This window comes from Choristoneura fumiferana, chromosome 18 (assembly GCF_025370935.1).
Source record: "Choristoneura fumiferana chromosome 18, NRCan_CFum_1, whole genome shotgun sequence".
In the NCBI taxonomy this organism is placed as follows: domain Eukaryota; kingdom Metazoa; phylum Arthropoda; class Insecta; order Lepidoptera; family Tortricidae; genus Choristoneura; species Choristoneura fumiferana.
Window position 1 is genome coordinate 21633002 of NC_133489.1, and position 22061 is coordinate 21655062.

General features: G+C 37.4%; 1 protein-coding gene across 2 annotated transcripts in view; it reads right to left on the bottom strand.

The window, feature by feature from the left end:
• LOC141437715 (proton-coupled zinc antiporter SLC30A2-like) overlaps positions 1-22019 on the bottom strand; it is a 40478-nt gene extending 18459 nt beyond the window's left edge. Inside the window, exons 1-2 of one of the 2 annotated variants that reach the window (XM_074101189.1) lie at positions 21660-22019; positions 787-944 (exon numbers count right to left, since the gene is read on the bottom strand). In XM_074101189.1, the coding sequence (XP_073957290.1) occupies positions 787-944; positions 21660-21928 (427 nt within the window). In that variant the 5' untranslated portion in view covers positions 21929-22019. Of the gene's footprint in view, positions 1-786; positions 945-13261; positions 13553-21659 lie in introns of those variants that run through there. The other variant, XM_074101190.1, reaches the window with a different exon arrangement.
• Positions 22020-22061: the final 42 nt, after the last annotated feature.

Genomic DNA, 22061 nt, shown 5'->3' on the forward strand with positions numbered 1-22061 from the left:
AAAGATTCGTAAGTTAGGTGTAGTGTACAGTCGAAGTAAAAAAAAAGGAATGTCACTTTAAGATCTATTTTCCTTTGCTCAGTATGAGCGATAATCTGCATTACCAATTGAGTATGACATACTGCATCAAACTGTCAACCTACTAAACATAATCTTGTTTAAAGGTGACCATAGCCACCCTACCACTACACCTTGGCACTGACAAACACTGGCAATTAAATAGAACATTATTTGATTCAAACTCTTACGACGCTGTTAATTAAAAAGGTTTGGTATTAATATGAAACTAGATATAATGTTAGACATGCATACTATTTTGATCCTTATTATCGTGTCAAGTAAGTATAATTTGATATGCCCTTGTCTACTTAAGGTTTCAAAACGTACTAAGAGTCAATGACTGTATAAAGGAATCAATTTAATAACTGACAAAGGTTTTTCCTACTCCCACTGTACCGTACCTACATTCACAAATAACTAAATACAAAATTGTAAAGGCAATATCCTAAATCTAGGGCGGCGTAATCAAAATTCTTGCAACTTGTCTTTGCGTTTTTACTTATAACGTGGAATGGTAATGAAAATGGTCAAAATTCTCGAATACTCAACCTGTCATCGAAAACCGACAGTTTCTGGTAAAACACGAGTATAACCCGACGGTTCTTTGGCACAGGAGTCATACCCGATTTGTACTAGTCACTGTCTCGGCTTTCGATGTTTTGAAGGATCAAAACTGAATTTTCTTAAAAACATGAAGAGTTTTGAGGTGATCAGAGGGCAACTTACTCTCGACTTCAGTGATACTCCCATTCCTCGCCGGCTCGTCGCCCCCATTCTCTATGACGGCGCAGCAGCCGGTGGAGGGGTTGCCGTGCACGCAGAATATCACCCGACGCCCTTTAGCGGGGCTGTCTGTGCCATAGGACGCCTTGCCATCTTTGAACCTGGAAGCGAAATGCGCTGGTTATAGACAATACAATATATATTTTTGTTGTCAATAAATGTTGTGAGTTTGAGTTTGATACCATCAACAGCCGAAAGAAGTCCACTGCTGGTCATGGGTACTCCCAAAGAACACCACAATGGCCGATCCTGCCGCTAACAAAGCCTGGTGGCCTGGTGTTTTGACCTATGGCTTCTCAAGCAGAGAATCGCGGGTTGAAACCCAGCTCGCACCTCTAAGTATTTCGAAATTCATTTAATCTATGAGGTTTTCAGTTTAGTAATGAATACCTTGTATTTGCACATCGCACATGCCAGTTGTGCAATAATAACTACCTAGTACTTATTTAGTTTTATTTCTAAATCCTAAAGTCGACGAGAGCAAGCAAATCAACTAAGGCAAGGCACGTACCGACATTCATATAGGACGACAGATGCATTCCCAAAGCGTCGTCAACCTTGGGTTCTTAGCCTATGCCGCAGAGGTCTCAGTAAAGGTCTCTAACGTAAAGTTTACGTAAAGTGTTGACGAAACTATGGAGTAAGCCATGAGAACCGACTTAGAATCCCGCGATGCCGTTGCTAAGCGTGATTTCTACAAATAATTTACATTTACAACAATAGAGGGAAATAAATGAACAGTACTACAATTTCGTATTTACATATGTTTCAAGTTAAATATACATAGCTAGAAGAATATCCAATGGCATATCGATGATAATCGTTGAGGGAAAAATCCTCGAGTGGCACCCACAAACCGCGTCAAACAACGTTCCTTTCTGACGCGTTACCTACACTTGTTACGTCGGTTAAATGTACTAAAAAATTTACGAGTAATGCTACAGAAAGCCTATCTATCTCTATTAACCTGTAATGGTTATCCAATTACCATACATTGTAAAAATGATGGATTCCAATTTATGTTAACAGTATAAACACGGTAAACACGCGTTTTATGTGATTGGTGTGTTTACGACAGACTTGTTTATTGTTTACGTGTAGGTCCTATTGGTGCCTGCCGAGCTCTTATTGGGTCGAAGAACGGTCTCGTTAGACAGTCTTTGCACCTAAGGGAACAGGTTGATAGATACCTTGATAGATTTATTTCTTAATGAAAATCACCTACATTTCAGAATTACTAGGAACATGCCAGCGTAAACTGGACAAGGCAAGCGTTCGATTTTTGTGCCAAACTTGACTATATTTAATTTTTGCAACAATAAAATTACAAAAACTTACAACATATAAAGGAACTTCGCGTGATCCATTGTACCTAACCTACACTTGGCCGTGATTTAACTAGAATTAGTACAGTGGGCCACACGACACGGTACGACAAAACGGTAACATACAATGTAACACTAACTAACGTAATAACTGCATCTTTGCATGTGACTAGTATAGTTTATAGACCTAATAGTGATCACGAAAGATCACGCAATTCGCGCAACTCTTAACCAGATAATACAATTAAAAGTTAACGAATAAGCTATGGTTAAGTAATAAATAAAGAAACAAGAGTTGTTGCTGTATAGCTGCAGACTGGACACCGACTGGCGTACTCACTGGCTCATATAGAACGGAACAGATGGCCGTTGGGGCCGAAAAGTTCTCGAATGGAAACGGCAAGCGCAGCGTAGGACGTCCACCAAAGAGATGGACCTAGCTAGTTAAAGCCGCAGGTTAACGGAGGATGTAGGACACTTCCGAAGCAACTGGAGGTCTATGAGAGGCCTCCCACATATTTATTTGATTTTTTTTTTTGTTATAATCCCTCAATGTGATATACTTCAAAATCGTGGTTTCACTTTTGTCACTAATAAATAAACTACCATATTTACTTAATACAAATATTTCACTAATTAACCCTTAATAAGGTAGAGGCGATTTAGCGACCACTTGCATTGAGTTGGAAACTAAACCTTATTTATCTCATTATACGTCACAATTTCCATTGTAATTATTAAAAATACGACTAGCTTTAAAAATATTCTTTGCCAGATATGTATTCGATAGCTGCTTTTGATTCCGTGGTAGTATGCTCCAATAAATAGGGTCTTATTAAGGGTTTAATACAATATTTCATAGACACGTCGGCAGCATTCGGAAGTAGTCGTGCGTTCCGAATTTTGACAATTTGAATGAAATTCACTACATCCTGTATCTGTCAGTTAGTCATGCGGGTCATGTTGTTACTCTTTAAAAGGCGGACTACTACTACGCGGATCAGCTAACCCAGGATCAAGTTTAAGTAGCATCATTGTCAAATGTACGGAACTATCACTCTTAATACAGGGTTTATGATATCATTTTTAACCCTGAACCATGCAAGTGATCCTGATAGAAATAGATAAAAAGGATACTTCATGCATGACCCAGTCGGAAAATTTTCTTCACAGGATGGTTCAGTTAAAGGATTAACGCATATTGTAACAAAGTAAGGCTACAAGAAACAAGTTTAGGTTTTTGAAAATACGGGCGTTTTTCCGACCCTTGGGTCACAGCCAGTGAGGAAACTCGGACGAGGAGACTGGACAACTATGCGGTGCGGTGCGCGGCAGGGTCGCAACCCCCTTTGCCATATCCTATATATTATCATAAAAATATACAGCCAATCAATCTTTAACAAAGAAAAAAATGGCTTGAAAATTAAATTATAGTGATTTCTTGAAAAATCTTGATATCTTCTCTAGGGATTGCAATCCGGAAAACCGGATCCGGTAATCCAGCGGATCCGGCATTAATATATACGTGGTGTCCGGATCCGGTAAATTTATATTTTGGCAAAATAATCGCGCTGTCACGAATGTAGGTACTTTAAGCGCTAATGACTTGCTATCAGCAACTATGCTACGCACATGGGTTACAAATTTACAATTAAGTAAGGCAACAACATCTAATAAATCAGATACAGATTGCCGAATTGAAAATGTTGCAGGATTGCAATTCCTAATATTGTTCGCTTTCTAAAATGCTTTTCTCTATGCAGTAGGTATGGCTCTACTTGCGTCTGACGTCACATTCTCTATTTAATCTTGAATTTTAAGCTTTTGCAACTCTGTTATGTAATTTTAACTTGTAAATTGTTTTTTCGTTCGATCACATGCATTGCCAAGCTTTGATTTATATAATAAATAAAAAATAATCAAGTACCTACGTTGCCATACGTACACGTACAGTCACCAGCATTAATATCTGCCACAGCGGAGCGTGCAAAAATATCTGACACGTCCTTCCGGCCCTAGAAATAGATTCGTATCAGATATTTATGCACGCTTGTTGTGTCAGATATTGGTGCTGTTGACTGTACGTAAGTTTCCATTGTAGTTTGTCGAATAAGTTCGTATTTATCTGGCTATCTCAATTAGCTCCAGTAAACTTCAGTAAGCTAGTTGAGAAAGCAAGATAAATACAAACTTGACTACAAAATACGATGGCAAAACATTAGTCACTACATCTGTACCTACAGTATAGTATGAAGCTAGGGCTGAGACCAAAAGTGTGCCCACTTTTAGAAATGATAACGCTATGCCTTGGTTTTAATAACGCTGACCTCAGACTTAGCCTGCATTAGATTTCTTTAGCAAAACCTCGTTGCGATCAATGAGGTATGCGGTTTTTTAGCGTATACTAATGAGGCCGTCATGGTTAACGTTGTTTTGTAACTTGTTTTTGTCCGGCTTTTTCCATCTATAAAATAATGAATAGACGACCAAGTGCCTAATTTAATACGCTCATATATCTATAAGTTATAAATGTTTATAAACATCGCCAGTGCTGCCTTCTGGCCGAAAGACGTCGTGTTCCGGCGCTTAAAGGTAGGCGTCCACTTATCCGCATCGTACGCTTCGGACGTATCGGATTTGTTGCTTTGTATAGAAATGTGCGATGCTTACGATGCGGACAGGTGGACGCACTTATATGAGTTTCTATACAAAGAATACTACGATCCGTTGCGTGCGATGCGTCCGATGCGTACGATACCGACAAGTGAACGTTTACCTTAAGGGGCATGATGCCGCAGAGGCGCAGATGAATGCTATGTCGGGGACGGTGACTCAATTCACACCGTTTTGTCACTAAATTATAATTGATTATTTATAATTTCATGTTAGTCTATAGGGTATTTATTTATTGTATGGACCAAGTTGCCGAAATAAATGGATTAATTATTATTATTATAACTATGTATCTAAGTATGAACGGAATCTTTAAACTTTTTTTACATCCATTTCTTATTGTTGTATTATGCCTATCTATATCCGTACCAAATTTAAGTCAATCCCGAGCATTGTAACTTTTATAACTGAGGCCGTCAATTCAATAAAATACAAATAAAAAAGTGAAAAAAAATTCGAGACACAAAAAGCCCAAGGGGTTAGAGAACCTGACTACGAAGCTTGAGGTCCCGGGTTCGATCCTCGGCCGGGGCATATATTTGTATGAATTTGAATTAACATATGAATGTTTGTGCTCGGGTCTTGGATGTTTAATATGTATTTAAGAATGTATTTATCTATATAAGTATGTTAATCCGTTGCCTAGTCTTCATAGTAAAAGCTTTGCTCAGTTTGGGACTAGGTCAATTGGTGTCAAGTGCCCCATGATATTTATTTATTTCATGTTGTGTGCCCGAAATGGTCCCGCCTCAGCGCCGCCCGAGTCAGCGCTGGTCTTCCGGCGAGATCATTGCCGTGACTGAAAACCTTCAGGGTACTTTCGGTTGTACCAGAAACTTTAAAGGTACCAATCTCTTATAGCGCAAACGATAAGACGCGTCTAAAAATCTTAACTTGTCATGTCTGTTGGGTTATTCCCACCTGTTACCACCAATTTGATATCAGTGGTAACAGTTGGGAACTTTTTTCCCATCTTTTACCACTGGTAACTAATGGGAATAAAAATTCCCATCTGTTACCACTACAACTGAGATTTTTTTTCCCAGTAGTTACCACCAATTTCTTCAGTAATGAGATGGGAAAAAATCCAATTAGTTACCACCACATTCACTTTAATTTTCAGCAGTTTATTGTCAACATATTAAAAAAAAGGTTATATTCTATTTAATATTTGCGGAGTAATTTTATCTAATACCAATTGCTTTAGTGGTAACTACTGGTTTTTTTCCCAGTAGTTGAGTAGTTTAGTGGTAAAAGATGGGGGAAAAAATCCCAGCTTTTACCACTGGTAAAATTGGTGGTAACAGGTGGGAATAACACTACGCCTACAACCTACAAATTTGTACGGAACTAGCGTAATTCAGACTCGCATTTGGCCGATTTTTTAGAGATCACCGACATTCGATGGGAATTGCGCTGCGCTTTTTGCACCCGTATCAATAACCATTATGTTGTGAACGATGCTTCTCGCATACTTACTTCTTATCTTTGTATGTTTAACTGAACTCTCCATGTTTGCGATTATTTGAATCGTTCTAAGATATAGCAGGACCTATGTACATAAAAAAAGTTAAACGGATGTTTGCACAGCACTACAGCTTTAAGTGTCTCGTAAGCTATTTGAACAGACGTCAAAAGATGACAAGGTTCTATATTCGGTTGATTTTTTTAACCCTATTGGGTGTTATACGTTTGACCGCTATGTGTCTGTCTGTAGCATCGTAGCTCTTAAACGGGTGAACCGATTTGAATGCGTTTTTTTTTATTTGAAAGCAGGTTTTCTAGCGATGGTTCTTAGACATGTTTTATCAAAATCTGTTAAGCCATTTTTGAGATATTTAACTTTGAAGTGACAATGTCGGGGTTTTTCCAACTTTTTGTTTGTTAAGTTATTACCTCATTTATAAATATGAAAGGGTATTTTTTAGCGTTTTGTCTCATTGAACCTCGTAAGGCCCACGTCAAATTTTGATCATTAGAATTTGAAACTTAATGTCAATTAGTGAAGTTTGACATTAGCTTTGACGAATGCCTTAAATTTAGGACGTTGGGCCTTACGAGGTTAAATATGATGAAAAATTACCATCCTGAAAAGATTATGTACCAAAAATAAACCACACCAACAGTGAAAATTAACCAGTGAGATACACTTTTGGCCTCATCTGAACTTTTCATCAGGTGAGATAAAGATCCGTCACGTCACGAGTCCGGTTTATGTAAAAAAAAAACTTGAATCAGAGGCTCAGCGGGCTCTGCAATGTATGGGTAGGTATATACTATGATATGGGCATGGTATACACTATCATACATTTTAAAATCTTTTTTTTTTTATTCCTTTGCTTATCAATATTGTTTGCCGATACGTAGACATCAAGACCGCGGAATGTTACTGTTAAATAATCAATGATATCGTGGCCTTATTAAGGCCGGAATAAAGTCAACGAACTCCCTTGAGTGCACCCAATTTAAAAATTATCAAAATCCTTTGATAATTTAACTCTTAGATAACATATATAATATAGCATTTTAGGACCGTTACAGAACGACTGCATTAACATCTCAACGTAACGTAACGGAGGACTGGCTCCGCTTTAATGTGATCACACTTTTATTCATGTCACAACAACGTAACCGGATTATTCAACCGTTCAGAGGATACACAAGATAAGGCTCTTTCTCTGCGACAGCAAAACCAAGTTGTTGTTCAGTCTGGACACGCCGTTATTCGCATTAGTCAAGTTCTACAAAATTATTAAGTCCAGCCAGAGGCCTTATTATCTAAACACGCTTGAAATCACAATCGTATTTCCTTTTCCTTTGTTCCTTTTTTCCTTTTTTTTCCTGTTTTCCTTTTTTTCCATTTTGGACTTTGTTGAAGTTAAATCACAAACTTGATGCAAGGCAATCCCAAATTTAATTAGAATAATTTTAACAAATGAGTTAATTACGCTTGATTTTTGTAGCATACGCTGAGCTTGAAATACTATTTCTGTTAATAATATAAAACGTGGCTTCCCGCCATATGTCCGTCTGTCCTTATAGTATGGTTTTAATGTAGTTTTCATCAATAGATACGAGATAGATACATTAATTCAAAAGGAAGGTCTATAGATGAAACAAGGGTCCATATCGGCTCGCATACTTTTCGCTAGTCAAACATACTGTAATGTTGTTCGAATGATCGTATGTCATAACTATTTTTTCTTTGAATCCATTAATTGTTCAGAATTGTTATAATACAAACCTATAGATACTATAGAATAACCGGGGACCAGTAATGCTCGACCCTATACTGCTCAGCCATCACTGTACGACCTGATAATACGAACTCATTTTGTATTTGTACCTATTTTATTTGTATTATAATATCAAGTCGTACAATATTAGGTCGTGCATTATTAGGGTGTCCAAATTTTTGCTCGGCCTGTTATTGTACGTCGTTATAATCGGAATCCAATCGAATCGAATGACCATAGATTTGTGTTAGGTTGTGTTAGGTCCAATTGTGACCACAATGCGCGAGCCGAGCGAGCGTAGCGAGCGTGCCGCGGCAGCGGCCGGCGAAGCGCCAGGACCAAATATTTTTTCTTTTCTACTAAATTTATTAATATTCGGTGGACACGAAAAACATGATCAATCGCGAATGCTTTCTGTCAAAAGTGTGCTCCGAATTATTCGGACAAACATCAGTACATGTCCAATATCACCTTGAACATTAGTACAGTGTAAGCGGTGATAAAAATTCGACGAGAGTCTATTAGAACAGGGATTGAATTATCGATGTTCGTAATTCAGTCCATGCGACATACAATCATACATTTGAATAAAAATATTTTAAAAAAATCAGAAAAATAAAAGGTTTCAGTTCGAAAAAAATTATGCCAAACAATGATTCGGACAAACATTACAGTACATACAGCGAAAAGTATGCGAACTCTGACACGCCTATATAATATTTTTCATCACACTTGCTCGTGCAGTGTCGTAACATGCAGGCTACCTTGGTTGCAACCCCCAAATAAAACCCTCGACCTTAATGTGCTTGTCATGAAACCCGTGGTCGGTAAATGAGTCATTGCCCGTACTAATTTTCATGCCATGAAGCCCAAGGTCGGTAAATGAGTTTGTTACCGCATGGCGTGCTGCTGCTGCGTGCACGGGGAGCTGGCGCTGCCAAGAGCGCAGTTAGCGGTATCGGCAATTTTGAAAAAATATTAGTTTTTCTTTTACAAATATAATTTTACTCGCAAATGTGATGAAAAACATTGTATGTCGCACGGGCGGTACTAGAATTACGAACATCGACTCATTAATTCTAATAGACTCTCGTTCGTAATTCCTTATTTACCGCCCTTAAAACACAATGTACTAATATAGGTTTTGTAGATAATGCACCATGGATTCAAAATCTCGAGATACTACCCAAAAATTCTTCAGATATAAACTTGAGTAGGTAATATTAAACATGACTCGATAAATCTCGATAAAAAAAAACGAAGGAACATAACTGGACAAGCCAGATTTCTGAAACTTCCCAGAAATCAGCCGGGACCCTAAAAAAGAACCACACGCTCACGCCGTGCCTTCGGAGAATCTCAAACCTGACTGGAGCAAGCCCTGTGAAATATCAGCGACTTTAAACAACAAGTAAGGTGAAAGATTATGTACAGTTGAAAGGATTCAAAACTTTTCTTCGTTGAGGTTGTACCTACCCCCTAGAGCACCCGTGCAAAATGTCATAACTTTACTCAGTGGTTTAGATTATTGGATTTTATATTGTTAAATCCAGATGCCATGGGAATATCAGGATAAAATTAGCCCGACCCACCTATCTACAGCTATCAACATACTAAATTTCATCCAAACTCATAAGGCCGTTTTAGCTTGAATGAATAAAAAAAGCACACATTCATCAAAAGTGCCTCACTTAATGAAACCACCTCTTATGCTCACTGGATATGCTGTGGTGTATATGTAGTGCACAGGGCTGGAACATTTGTTAACATACTGAGGTTTTAACATCTATGGAGTCGAAAATTAAAATAAATTATTTAAAAAATTAAAGTCAAACTAGGAGTTTTTGGGAGAGACCTGCGTTATTTTATAATAGATTTCTTAATGCGAGTTTCTTTTATTTGAATAATACATACCAGTTTTATTAAACTAATATTTACGATACACATTGTGCTTTTTATTTTTTGATATTGTATCGATTATTATAATCACCAAGTAATACGCTTAGAACTACTATTATATGACTGATTATGTGATGCATTTGCATATTTGAACCACATGCACGTTTAAAACGAAACTGGCACTATTCGAAATATTATTTAAATAAATCATACTTTTTGTCATTTAACGCACTCTAAGTACAAGCAACCCCAGGTGCCATTTCCTGGGCAACCGCGTCGTGAAACAGTGGAACAGTTTGCCCGAGACAGTGATCAGTGCACCTTCAGTGAATACTTTTAAAAACAGACTTGATAAGTACTTTGAAGACAATTACACAAGTGAACAATGATATGCACGCATCAGCTATAAGCTGCCTGTGCATTATAAATAATAATAATAATAATACTCCGAAAAATATTCTTAAAAAATACTTCATGGATTCTAGAAACGGTGTAAAAAAACTACCAAAATAAACATGTAAAGCACTGGGGCTGCTACGTAATTTTTTTAATGGAAATGATAATATGTTTATTGTTAGCATTTAATTGTTTAAAAAAATAATAGAATGCAATATGCAGGTGGTAGGACCTTGTGCAAGGTCCGCCCGGATTGCTACCAGCATCTTGCTGCATCGTGCTTGCACTGTTGTGATTCGGCGTGGAGAGTAAGGCAGCCGGTGAAATTACTGGCGCTTGAGGTATCCCATCTTAGGCCTCTAGGTTGGCAACGCATCTGCGATCCCCCTGGTGTCGCAGGTGTCTATGGGCGGTGGTGATCTCTTACCATCAGGAGACCCGCTTGCTCGTTTGCTATCCAGTCGAATAAAAAAAAACAATTTACATTTCACAGTAACACTTAATTTGTAAATTAAACACTTTTTTTATCTCAAACATGAAAACCGTTTTCAAGGAAAATCATTTATCTATCACGTCAAAAGCACCTTCTTAAGCTCCTATAAATCACAATACCATAATAAACATATTGTTAAAAAAAAACATTTACATATTTTACTACAAAATAACTCCGGCCGCATGCAAAGAATTCCAAATAAAAGAAACAGGTGTGTGGCTAATCGGCAACACATTAAAATTCACTCGTGCTTGACTCGTCGCCCAGGCGTCAGGCTATGCCAATATTTACGGATTATCATTTGCATAATATTTTTCAATAAATATTTCATACGATTGTAAACCGTGTTGAAATTTCAAACGACTGATGGCAAGTTATTCTAATATAAGTATTAGGTATGCCGTCAAACAATGATAGGTTAAATTTGTATATTCTGCGCAAAAATTTTGAAGATTAAATTAAAAAATAACTCCACAAGTTACTACACAATATCATTATAAGTATGCCTAAATACAATATTCCTCAATATCCCTCTGATTTTCCTGTGATCCACTCTTTCAGATAAAAAAAATGAATATCGATCCACAACTGACGAAGAAATGGAACATAGAACCTCATCTTTTTTTGAAGTCCGGTTAGTAATAGTTATGACCGCCTGCTTTAATAATTGCAGATATATTGTTTGATATCTATCTAGCACATAAAATATTTGCGGGATAAATTATCATTGTTTTATGGCTTGTAATTATCTTAACCTTAGCCTTATCACACGCCTCTGGAAAATTCAACATTAATCAAACATTGTTTGGGATAAATTATCAGACACTTTATCAGTAATAGTGGTGAAAAAAGCCCTAAATATATCTTCGATCTCTTAATCTGTCATCTCCCAGGATAACAGGATCAAAGGAATTTGGGCACAAATTTGTGCCTCTGGGAGAGGACAGGTTAAGAGCGTTTATACCTGCTGAGCTGGCAACGTTGCATTTTTGTTAGTTTTCTCGATTATTCCATAAAAATATGAAAATTAAAAATGTTTTCTGATAGAACACTTCTTAATATATAAGTTAATGTGTCTACTCCAATAATTATTTGTTATAGACTTTTATGGAATAATCGAGAAAAACTAACAAAAATGCAACGTTGCCAGCTCAGCAGGTATAAACGCTCTTAAAATTGCTGACGTTCCCGGTTTCCACTACTTCCGCTTCATGCCGAACCTAAGGCTCCGTTTCCACCAAAGATGTGCGAGAATGTGTTGCAAGGAATGTGTTTTTCATGATACAATAGAAACGCTTCATTTACCTAACCTCGTACAGCACATATCTAGTGGAAACAGCTGAGTGGGGTTGGTTGGTTAATGAAAAATACATTCCTCGCAACACATCCTCGCACATCTCTGGTGGAAACGGAACCTAATGATATATAGCTGTCCTCATTTCTTCATGGTTCCCGCAATAAATAATGTTAATTTTATTCATAATTCTTCCCTTAGATCCTAGAATACACAAGACATGCACGTGTAAGATACGCATTTGAGTGCAATAATTGATGCAAACGCATTCTGTAACCTTGTCTTGTTATGTCATTTACTGACACAATTTTCCTTAAATACATCAACTTCTTTATGCCAAACAGGCATTTACCACAATTCACGCCTGATGGTAAGCAAAGGTGTGGCCTAATATGGAGCACGCTTCCCTAATGCCTAAATGCTCATTAACATTAACCTGAAGACTGTCACATATTAGTTCAGGTAATCAGGTAAAACTGAACCAGGCAGCAAGCTCCAACCCTTAGCTAAGGACGAACGAAACCACTTTGTGTGAATTTTAGGGATACTGACAAGACAACTATAGGTGAAGTCCGATTCTTTTTAGTCGATCAATGATAGAAAGGAGCCTGTAGAATCAAACCAGAAGTCCCAACTTCTTGATCTTTCATATCATATAACGTTTTAACCTTTCGTGATTTTCACTCATAGGCAAACTTGACACCGTACACTTCAGTCTACTCGTGACCGGTTGAAACGTCGAGGTAAATATTACTCGTGTGTTTGCATATCATAACATAATTTCAGTTGTTGAATTGGAATTCGGAGGTTCATATCCGTGAACTAAAAAGTACCGAAATCACTGGAAAGAAACGCTTGTGATGATTTGTTGATTTACGGAAGCGGTAACACTAGGGAGAATTTTGCGCTAGCTATCTCTCGCATTTGATCATGAATATTAAGATAATTAGTTTTAGTTCATATAATTCTGGTTGAAGGCCGAGCGGAGTGCCAGTTACGCCTCCTACAAGAGTGTAACTCTTAAATTTAAGACGAAGAATTCTCAATATTTTTTCGATTCTACATCATTAGATAACATTAGAAAACGTGCAAGTAAACTCACAGGATCAAAGGCTTGCTGTCTTCCGACATCTTCAAATCCAGGCACTTTCACACAAAATACACAAAGACGAGTCTATAAGCGTTTTGTTAGCTTCAGTCTCAGTCAAGGACTCTGCACAGATAAACACTTTTACAGAGTACAACAAAACATTCTATATTATTTACTTATTAACTAAAGTCTATAGTCTGCCTCCACATTGGTAGTACTAATTTGAATCAGCTATTACTGCCGCGTTATCTCGCACATTGAGTAGTTATCACCTACTGGGCACTCCTTCACATTATAGATAACATTACGATATGCAAACAGAAGGCAATGCTAGTGTAAACACATTATATTAGGGTCCCGTCTGTTTGTACTCAGATATCAATACGAAAGAGGGTGTTCTTGGAATCTGGCGCGTATTAGACGAAGCTACTGATTTACGAGCTGAAGTTAAGAAAAAAATCTTGTTTAATAGAGAAGAGCAGACGGAGATAGAAATCCACATGCAAAATGTTACGTTTTCACGCAAAGACAATCTTACAACACATGTCGTGTGTACTGAGGGGAGGATGAGATTAAGCCGTCAAAAGTTATGTTTACGGTTAGTTTACCTTCAAATAGTTCTAACCTAAAATTATAAATTACTTTTTTCGCACCATTGATTAAAGCGGTGTACAATTATCTTCACTGCAAAAGTTCTACTGGTAAACCATTGAGCATGCATAGGTACTTTACAAAAATATCTGTTTTGAAGTGAGAGGGTGATATTTGCATTGTAATTTCCGGGTAGCTTGAATAATGCTTGCAAAATGATGACATTTGGTGAAAAGAACCTTATTTCCACTGGAAATAAATCCACTTCAAAGTCTCGCCCTGGAGAATCAATTAACTCGTGAAACTGCATATACAGATTTATATAAATCTACTGCGTTTATTATAATTTTTTATATAAATATACGACGTTTATTATAGGCTTACTCATAAGACATATTATTTACGTCAAAGTTTTTTTTTCCAAAGAAAAACCCGAACGAAAACACTATGTTACAAAAGTACAAACATTTATCACATTAACTGATTATTTAATATTATTACAAGCTCGACAGAAGGATTAGTTGATTAGGTATTGTACTTGAATTTTTTTTTTCGGATTAGAAGAATAAAGGAATTTATTCAATAGTTTTTTTTTTTCACGTAAGCTGGTTGATAATTATGATGGTAAGACTGAAAACGAATTTAATTTTTTTTCACGTTCGCCGGACGGCATTTGAAGCTATGTATACAGTGCTTTTACGCAGATCATGTCGCATACCTACGCATCTCTTAGCATATGCGCCAACCTACTAACTGAACCACGGGACTCCGACTAACTTACCCGAAAATGTTCAACGTTTGCATCCTCGAATAGCGTGTGGAGCCATCTATTACATCTATAATAATGTCACGACTCCTTCGTTCCAAATTTCATTGAAATGATGTCCTACTTCTATTCTTATATAAATCCCGTTCCGCAAATCCGCGAAAAATTTTTGCTTAAAAAAATCTAAGGTTTCATCTGGATTTCATTGAGCAAATGTACCTACTGCCATAAAAACAAATAATTATGTTGGCAAATGGAATAAAACTCATATAAATACCTTTATTTTAATTAGGCCTGCACAAAACAATCATGGAATTAAAAAACAAACACGGGCGCGGAAAAAACCTGTGTCCAAAGGATGCCGGAAAAAAAATTAAGTACACCTCATTAACAGTTAGTCCTTTAGGCCTATCTTTGTCAGCACGAGTAGGTACGTTTAAAGTACGTATTGTATTTTCGTGGCTCTTTCTATCATAGGCATAAAAGCAAGACAGATGGAAAATATTAACGCCATTGTTATTGAGGTAATAAAAGTAAACATTAGAATTAATACACGCGTTACTCAGTCTTCAGTGTCAAACATAATCATAAACAAGCAAGATAGCGTTATTTATATTGTATGTTCGCACAATTATACTACCGAGTGCTTAGATTTCATGACAATTATGTTCTTTTGTTCTATTAACCTTAATTTCAAGTTTATTGGTAGCAATTTTATCACTTGGGAGTCGCTGGCTACATACAAATACAACACATGCAACTCGATTTCTAATCGCTTTTCTATGTTTGCAGACCCTTATCTTAAAGACCATGGTTCAACTGTTGTGCTTGATTGATTGCATAGGGCATAAATAATATTAATTATATTATAACTAAGATTTCTGGTGAACCGGCGCGTTTCTAGAATCCATGGAGTCGCTGTTTATTACTTTTTATTTCTAAGTCATAGTCTAAGTACGTATTGTGTATTACAAGATGTACTTATCTATAAAATACCACAATATAATCGAGCATTGTGTGCTGAAAAATTATGTTAAAAATCATTACGCACTATTAGTACCAGTACAGCAAACAACAATGTAGCTATAAATTGTAATAGCTTATGCATTTAAACGTTGTTTTTCAAAAATAGTTTTTTTTTTACAAATAGCGACTCCATTGGTTTTAGAATCACAGTAAATTACTCAACGGCACAAAATTTGGCCCACTACATACAAAATTGCCTATTACTGCATACATTTGAGGATCAGTTTTTTTTGCTGCTCAGTATATTTTAGGCATACGATTTCATGATTTGTTCATGAAATTAATATTTACAATACGATTATTAACCTAAGTACTGAAATGAATTTTGGACGGGCTATTGCGACACAGGATTGCTTAGCTTGCGTTATGGTTAAGGCTAAGTTCAGACACGGCGGGAATCGCGCGGTTTTAAGCGCACCGTCTCTTTTTACCCGACTGCCCGAAGGAGGGTTATGTTTTCCGAGCGTATGTATGTATGTTTAGAGTATCGCTTGAGAAAGAGACGGTGCGCTAAAACCGAGCGATTCCCGCCGTGTCTGAACGCAGCCTAACGCGCGCTAGCTAATAGCTATAGGTACATAGGTAGATACAGTGGTACGGTCAAGGATTTTAATCATGAGCCACCATGGACAGTTTCAAAGGAAAAGTCATTACGATTTTCATTGTTAATAATGCAATGTCACTATGACGTTTACTGTCAAAAGGTCTCATGGTGGCTCATCTATTAAAGTCCTTGACCGTACAGTCTACCTTAGTTGTCTCGTCCGCCACTGCAGACTAACATGTCCCCGTTAGCAATAAATGGAGTCACGTGTTGCAGACAATCTATCATGTGGAACATCCATGACGGACCAATTAAAGACATCCTTAAGGGCTGAGGACAGGTAGGGTCAGATCAATAATCGAATTCAAATTTATAACATCGATTCAGAGTGCAATCGATCTAGTGAATCGATATTTCGACATTGAAGATCGAGAATCCCGAATCGAGATTCAGTTTCAACTATTTTTTTGTCGAAATTCGTAATTAGAACTTCTTATCGTGCCGCCCCGCTTACGCTAATAGTATTTGATAGTACGATACGAACTGCGGATTTTGATTCATTTTTTCCATAATTGGATTTAAATATTGAAAATACGAGCTTCAAAAATCAAATCAAGAAAAGATCGATTTTTAGAGAATCGATCTATTGGACTTCTATTTTTTTGTGAATCGATTTTTCAGGCCTCGATTCGGATCGATTCGAGAATCGATCTTTTCTGGAAAGAATCGCATCCCTAGGCTAAGGTGCATGCAGAAACATACCATAGTTTCTTCTATAACTACACGCGAGATTGAGGGGTAAGTATTCGACGTGAAATCGCGAATGCGATATCAATGCATGTCAATGCACAACGGAAGCGACCTTTAATCTCACTCTTAAATGCTATGCCCGTGCGTAGGGCATGCAATATTCGGCCTAATTCAGTATTCGAGTTTTGCGAACATTAACTTTCATACTATTCGAATAATTCGAGTAAAACGAGTTTTTCGAATATTTTTCAGAAATGAATGAAAACAAAACAATTTTATCCAAATCTTTTACTGTATAACCTGTTTGACGTAAGTTGAGAGTACCTCAATTGGTAACACTATGAAAAGAGGGTATTTTTCTGATTACTTTTTGCCCCTGGTTACCAAAGTACTCGTCAAGATGAATCAAACGAGTCCAAACTCAATGCGGTTGTGTCATTTTATTACAGAGTTCCTATGACCACCTTCTAGCTTCATCACTACTATCACTAGATCAGCTCCAGGTCATATTGCATTGTCATCGGATTTATACATCATTATCATCATCATCATCAGCATCATCAGCCTATAGCAGTCCACTGTTGGACGTAGGACTCCTCCCAATGAGCGCCATTCCGCCATTGCGCCCTGTCGTGCGTAAGACAAAGATAGCAGTTTACACTAGTGATGTGTGCGAGAATGTGTTGCGAGGAATAGGTATGTTTTTCACTAACCAATAGAAACGGTTCATTTACCTATCCTTGCTCAGCGCACCTCTAGTGGAAACAGCTCGGCGGAACGAAGATAGGTAAATGAAGTATTCCTATTATTACAAGCTTTTATTTAGTTTCACCTGTCCCGTCCCGTTCTATTTGTCTGTCTGTCTGTAATCAAATCTTGTAAGTTCAATTCGACCAACTTCCTGTAGTTGGATTGACTTGAAATTTGGTATACTTATGTAAATTACGTGACAATACAATAATCTGGTAAGTGACACCCTGGTAGTCTGGCCAGGATCGTCTCCACAGGACGGAATTCTTCAACGGTTAATGGCATCGACTTGAAATTTGTTATGCAAATGTAGTTTGGGTGACAATACAAGTACAGTCAACAAAAAGTACAAACAGCAAAAAAAGCTTGCATTAAAAAATAAATTTTTACCAAAAACATATTGGTTTATGATTATGATAAGACAAATACAATCCTCGCAACACATTCTCGCACATCTCTGGTGGAAACGTAGCTTTATCGCACATACGTTTATATCCCAAGAGGTCCATCTCGGTTACTTATCGCTGATATAAAGCAAACTCCTAGGCTAATTTAGAATTTCGGAGTAGCCGGTTCAATCAACTTTTTCTTGTACTTCGTTGCCATGGTTACGTCCCCTGGACAACTCTTAAACGGGTGACACTCTTGGGTGACACTCTTTCCCGGCCCGGATAACACCGACATGGAAATACCGGCCCTGTTTTTTGTGTACCTACACGTCCTTTAAAACCATGATTGTCGATACATTTTCTGTGATTCATTTAACTTCATGAAGCATTTATGTCGAAGTTATTATAAGCCCATTTTATTTTATGGACATTAGCAGGCTATGCATATTAATTACAGTTTTTACAAGAAACTCTGTCAGTCTTGTCTCTAGAACAAGAGGACAGAATAACAAATAAGCAAAAGTTGATTGACCCAGACCCATCACGAATTCAGGGAACACATTATTAGATCGTACTTCCCGGGCCGAATGTACCTGGGCATACATTAGCCGCATCCATATAATCCGCCTCCGCGGTAATCGTAACCTATGCAGAGCTACTGCACAATGCACTTCAATAATGACCTGTAACTGTGCCTATATGATCCATTGTTCCCACTTAGAATTGGACGTTAAACGGCAATAATCATGGCATCAAACAGTGCCAGTGTCAGTTAATACGTCACGGAAAAACTTTACGTCAGCATTTATCATCATCATCCAGCCGTGGTGTCCTATGGCCTCTCGAGCAGAGGATCGTGGGTTCAAAAAAAGGGCGTCTTTACCATAGTGCAGGGTGTGCGTTGCACACGGGCGCAGGGTCTTAGGGGCGCCGGCCGCGGCACTTTGTACCTATTCCATTTTGACCGCGCTTTTCCTAAATGGCGCTAAAGTAATAATTGCACACGGGCGCTACATGGGCTAAAGACGCCGCTGGGGAGGGGCAAAAAAGTTGCCAAATGTAAAACAGTCATAAGTACTACCAAAGTTCATGATTGTGCTCTCAATCTCATTCTCCATATCAACTTGCCCCCCTTGCTGTCGCAAGGGTGTCCCCTTGGGTTCAAACCCGGGCTTGTACCTCAGTTTTTAGTTTTCCGTACACAAAGGGTAAAAACGGAAACCCTATCAGGTACTAAGACTTCGCTGTCCATCCGCCCATCTGTTACCACTCTGTATCTCATGAACCGTGATAGCTAGACAGTTGGAATTTTCACAGATCATGTATAACTGTGGCCGCTATAACAACAAATACTAAAAACAGACTAAAATAAATATTTAAGGGGCTCACATACAACAATTTTGATTTTGTTGCCGTTTTTTGTTAATGTCTAATGAATGTTGTATCTGTAGATCGTACGGAACCCTTTGTGCGCGAGTCCGACTCGCACTTGGACGGTTTTTCGAATCTCATGTACGAAATTATTAGTTTGATAGTTGGTATGACAAACTAACATAATGGGTATTATCCTCTAATAAGGTTAGATGATTAGACATTAAATTTTATGTTATTTCCACGTCAATAAATAAATAAATTTAAATATAATTCTTTTTTTAGGGTTCCGTACCCAAAGTGTAAAAATGGGACCCTATTACTAAGACTCTGTTGTCCGTCTGTCTGTCCATCTGTCACCTGGCTGTATCTCATGAACGGTGATAGCTAGATAGTTGAAATAAATTTCACAGATTACGTATTTCTGTTGCCGCTATAACAACAAAAACTAAAAACAGAACAAAATAAATATTTAAGGGGGGGGCTCCCATACAACACATGTGATGTTTTTGCCGTTTTTTGCTCAATATCAATATGGCAACAGGTAGACCCTTGAAATATTCATAGAATATTAAGTCATATATTCACTTTACAATTAAATAATTAAATTAAAATAAAATAAATATTTAAGGGGGGCTCCCATACAGAAAACGTGTTTTTTTTTGCTAATGTCTAATGTTGTATAGATAATAGTACGGAACCCTTCATGCGCGAGTCTGTCTCGCACTTGGCCGGTGTTTTTATGTTGATTATGTTTTTTAGTTTTAAATTTTGATTTTTAATTTTATGAGATAAAATAACTAATTATTACTTAGCCAAATCCATTTTGAATTGATGATGTTTGAGATCTACTATCAATCAATATATATAAAGATTAAAGTCACAAGCAGCTAGGATGGTGTCTTACTAAGATTTTTTCATCAAACTTGTATTAAATTTAGTCAAGAAATATAACTATTTAATTACCTATTTTTCTTTAACTATTGTTGGTAAGTAATCCAATAGGATAATCAACCATTACTTATTATCTATGATTTCAGCGGCGTCTTTAGCCCATGTAGCGCCCGTGTGCAATTATTACTTTAGCGCCATCTAAGAAGCGCGCGGTCAAAATGGAATAGGTATAACGTGCCGCCGCCGGCGCCCACATAGGCGTATGGTCTAGTACCCACCCCAGGATGTTGGGCTACCGATTCAAAAAATAACCCGATACGCCAGTGGGCGCCCCTAACATCGCTGCGCCCGTGTGCAACGCACACCCTGCACTATAGGTAAAGACGCCTCTGTATGATTTATTTCAAAAATTTACATGCCTACTTTTTCTAGGATCACGGACAGTATTACCGTAAGAAAAAACCAGGAACAGAGATGATATTTTACCATATTGATTTTACTCATTGGATAAAGTAAGAATTGTTATTTTAATATCATATGTGTATAGTACATCTGCCTTTTCCATCTTGTTGAATTGTTTTCTCCCATTCAATGATGAAAGTAATGTTCTCATAACACCAAATGTTTATTACAATACTGTCCAATAATAGACATTGCCTCACTTGTTATTTTTGACAGTATAAACAAGACACTACGCATCACAAAAATGTTCACAGAACACTAAATAATAAATGATCATTTGTATTATGACTAATTGTCACTGTCTTATCAGAATTATAGTTAAGTATTAAATAATAGGTACTTATTTACACAAACCTAAATTAATTTCTGGCATACCTATAATCTTCTAAATTTTATTGTTATATATGAATTTCACATTATTTACGAATTTAATATATCCCAATAGAACCATAAGTGGCTGTCTATCACAAATATTTAACTATCCTAGTTTTCACAGGTAGCATTTCAGTGATATTTAACAGATCAGATAATTTTGCACTAATCACCTTGGTAAGTATTTTTTTAACATTTAAACACCAAAATATTATTAAAAAAAGTATGAAGATTTAAAATTGATCACCTTGGTAAGTATTTTTATTAACATTTAAACACCAAAATATTAAAAAAAAAGTTTGTCCTACCTCAAAGTATTTTTTTAATAATCTATTGTATCAGGCGTAACTTTGCGGAGGTCCATATAATTTTTGAATAGCCTAAAGTCCTATATGAGAATATTTTTTTTAATCGGCAAATTTTTTAGTCTGTCGTCCAAGGTGACATAGACGGACCCGCTCGAGATTCAGCCCAAAACACAAGCGAGAAACTTACCCATTGAGGGCCGGCGGCGTTCCCTGATCCATCACTCTGTTGGACACTAAACACCCTGGAGTTTCAGACTTTTCAGCGACGTGATGAGCCTCAACATCGTCCAAAATCGCCGCCCGATCCGCGTTCGTCTCGTTCAACTTATCACTCGACAAACTTTTAGCTCTATATCGCCCGTTCAAAGGCGTCAAACCTTTATCACTAAACGAAGCACTCAAACCGTTCAGTTTCGTATCTATCTGTAATGTTTCGCTAATTATATTAGATGACATTTCGTAGTTCGCACCAAACAACGCGCTACGTCAGTTCTGTCAATCTCAGCTGGCGCGGCCGAACTGACGTGCTGTGTGTGAAACCAAACGTTTTGCCAGGCGGCGACCGCCCGAACAAAACAATAGCACTCGA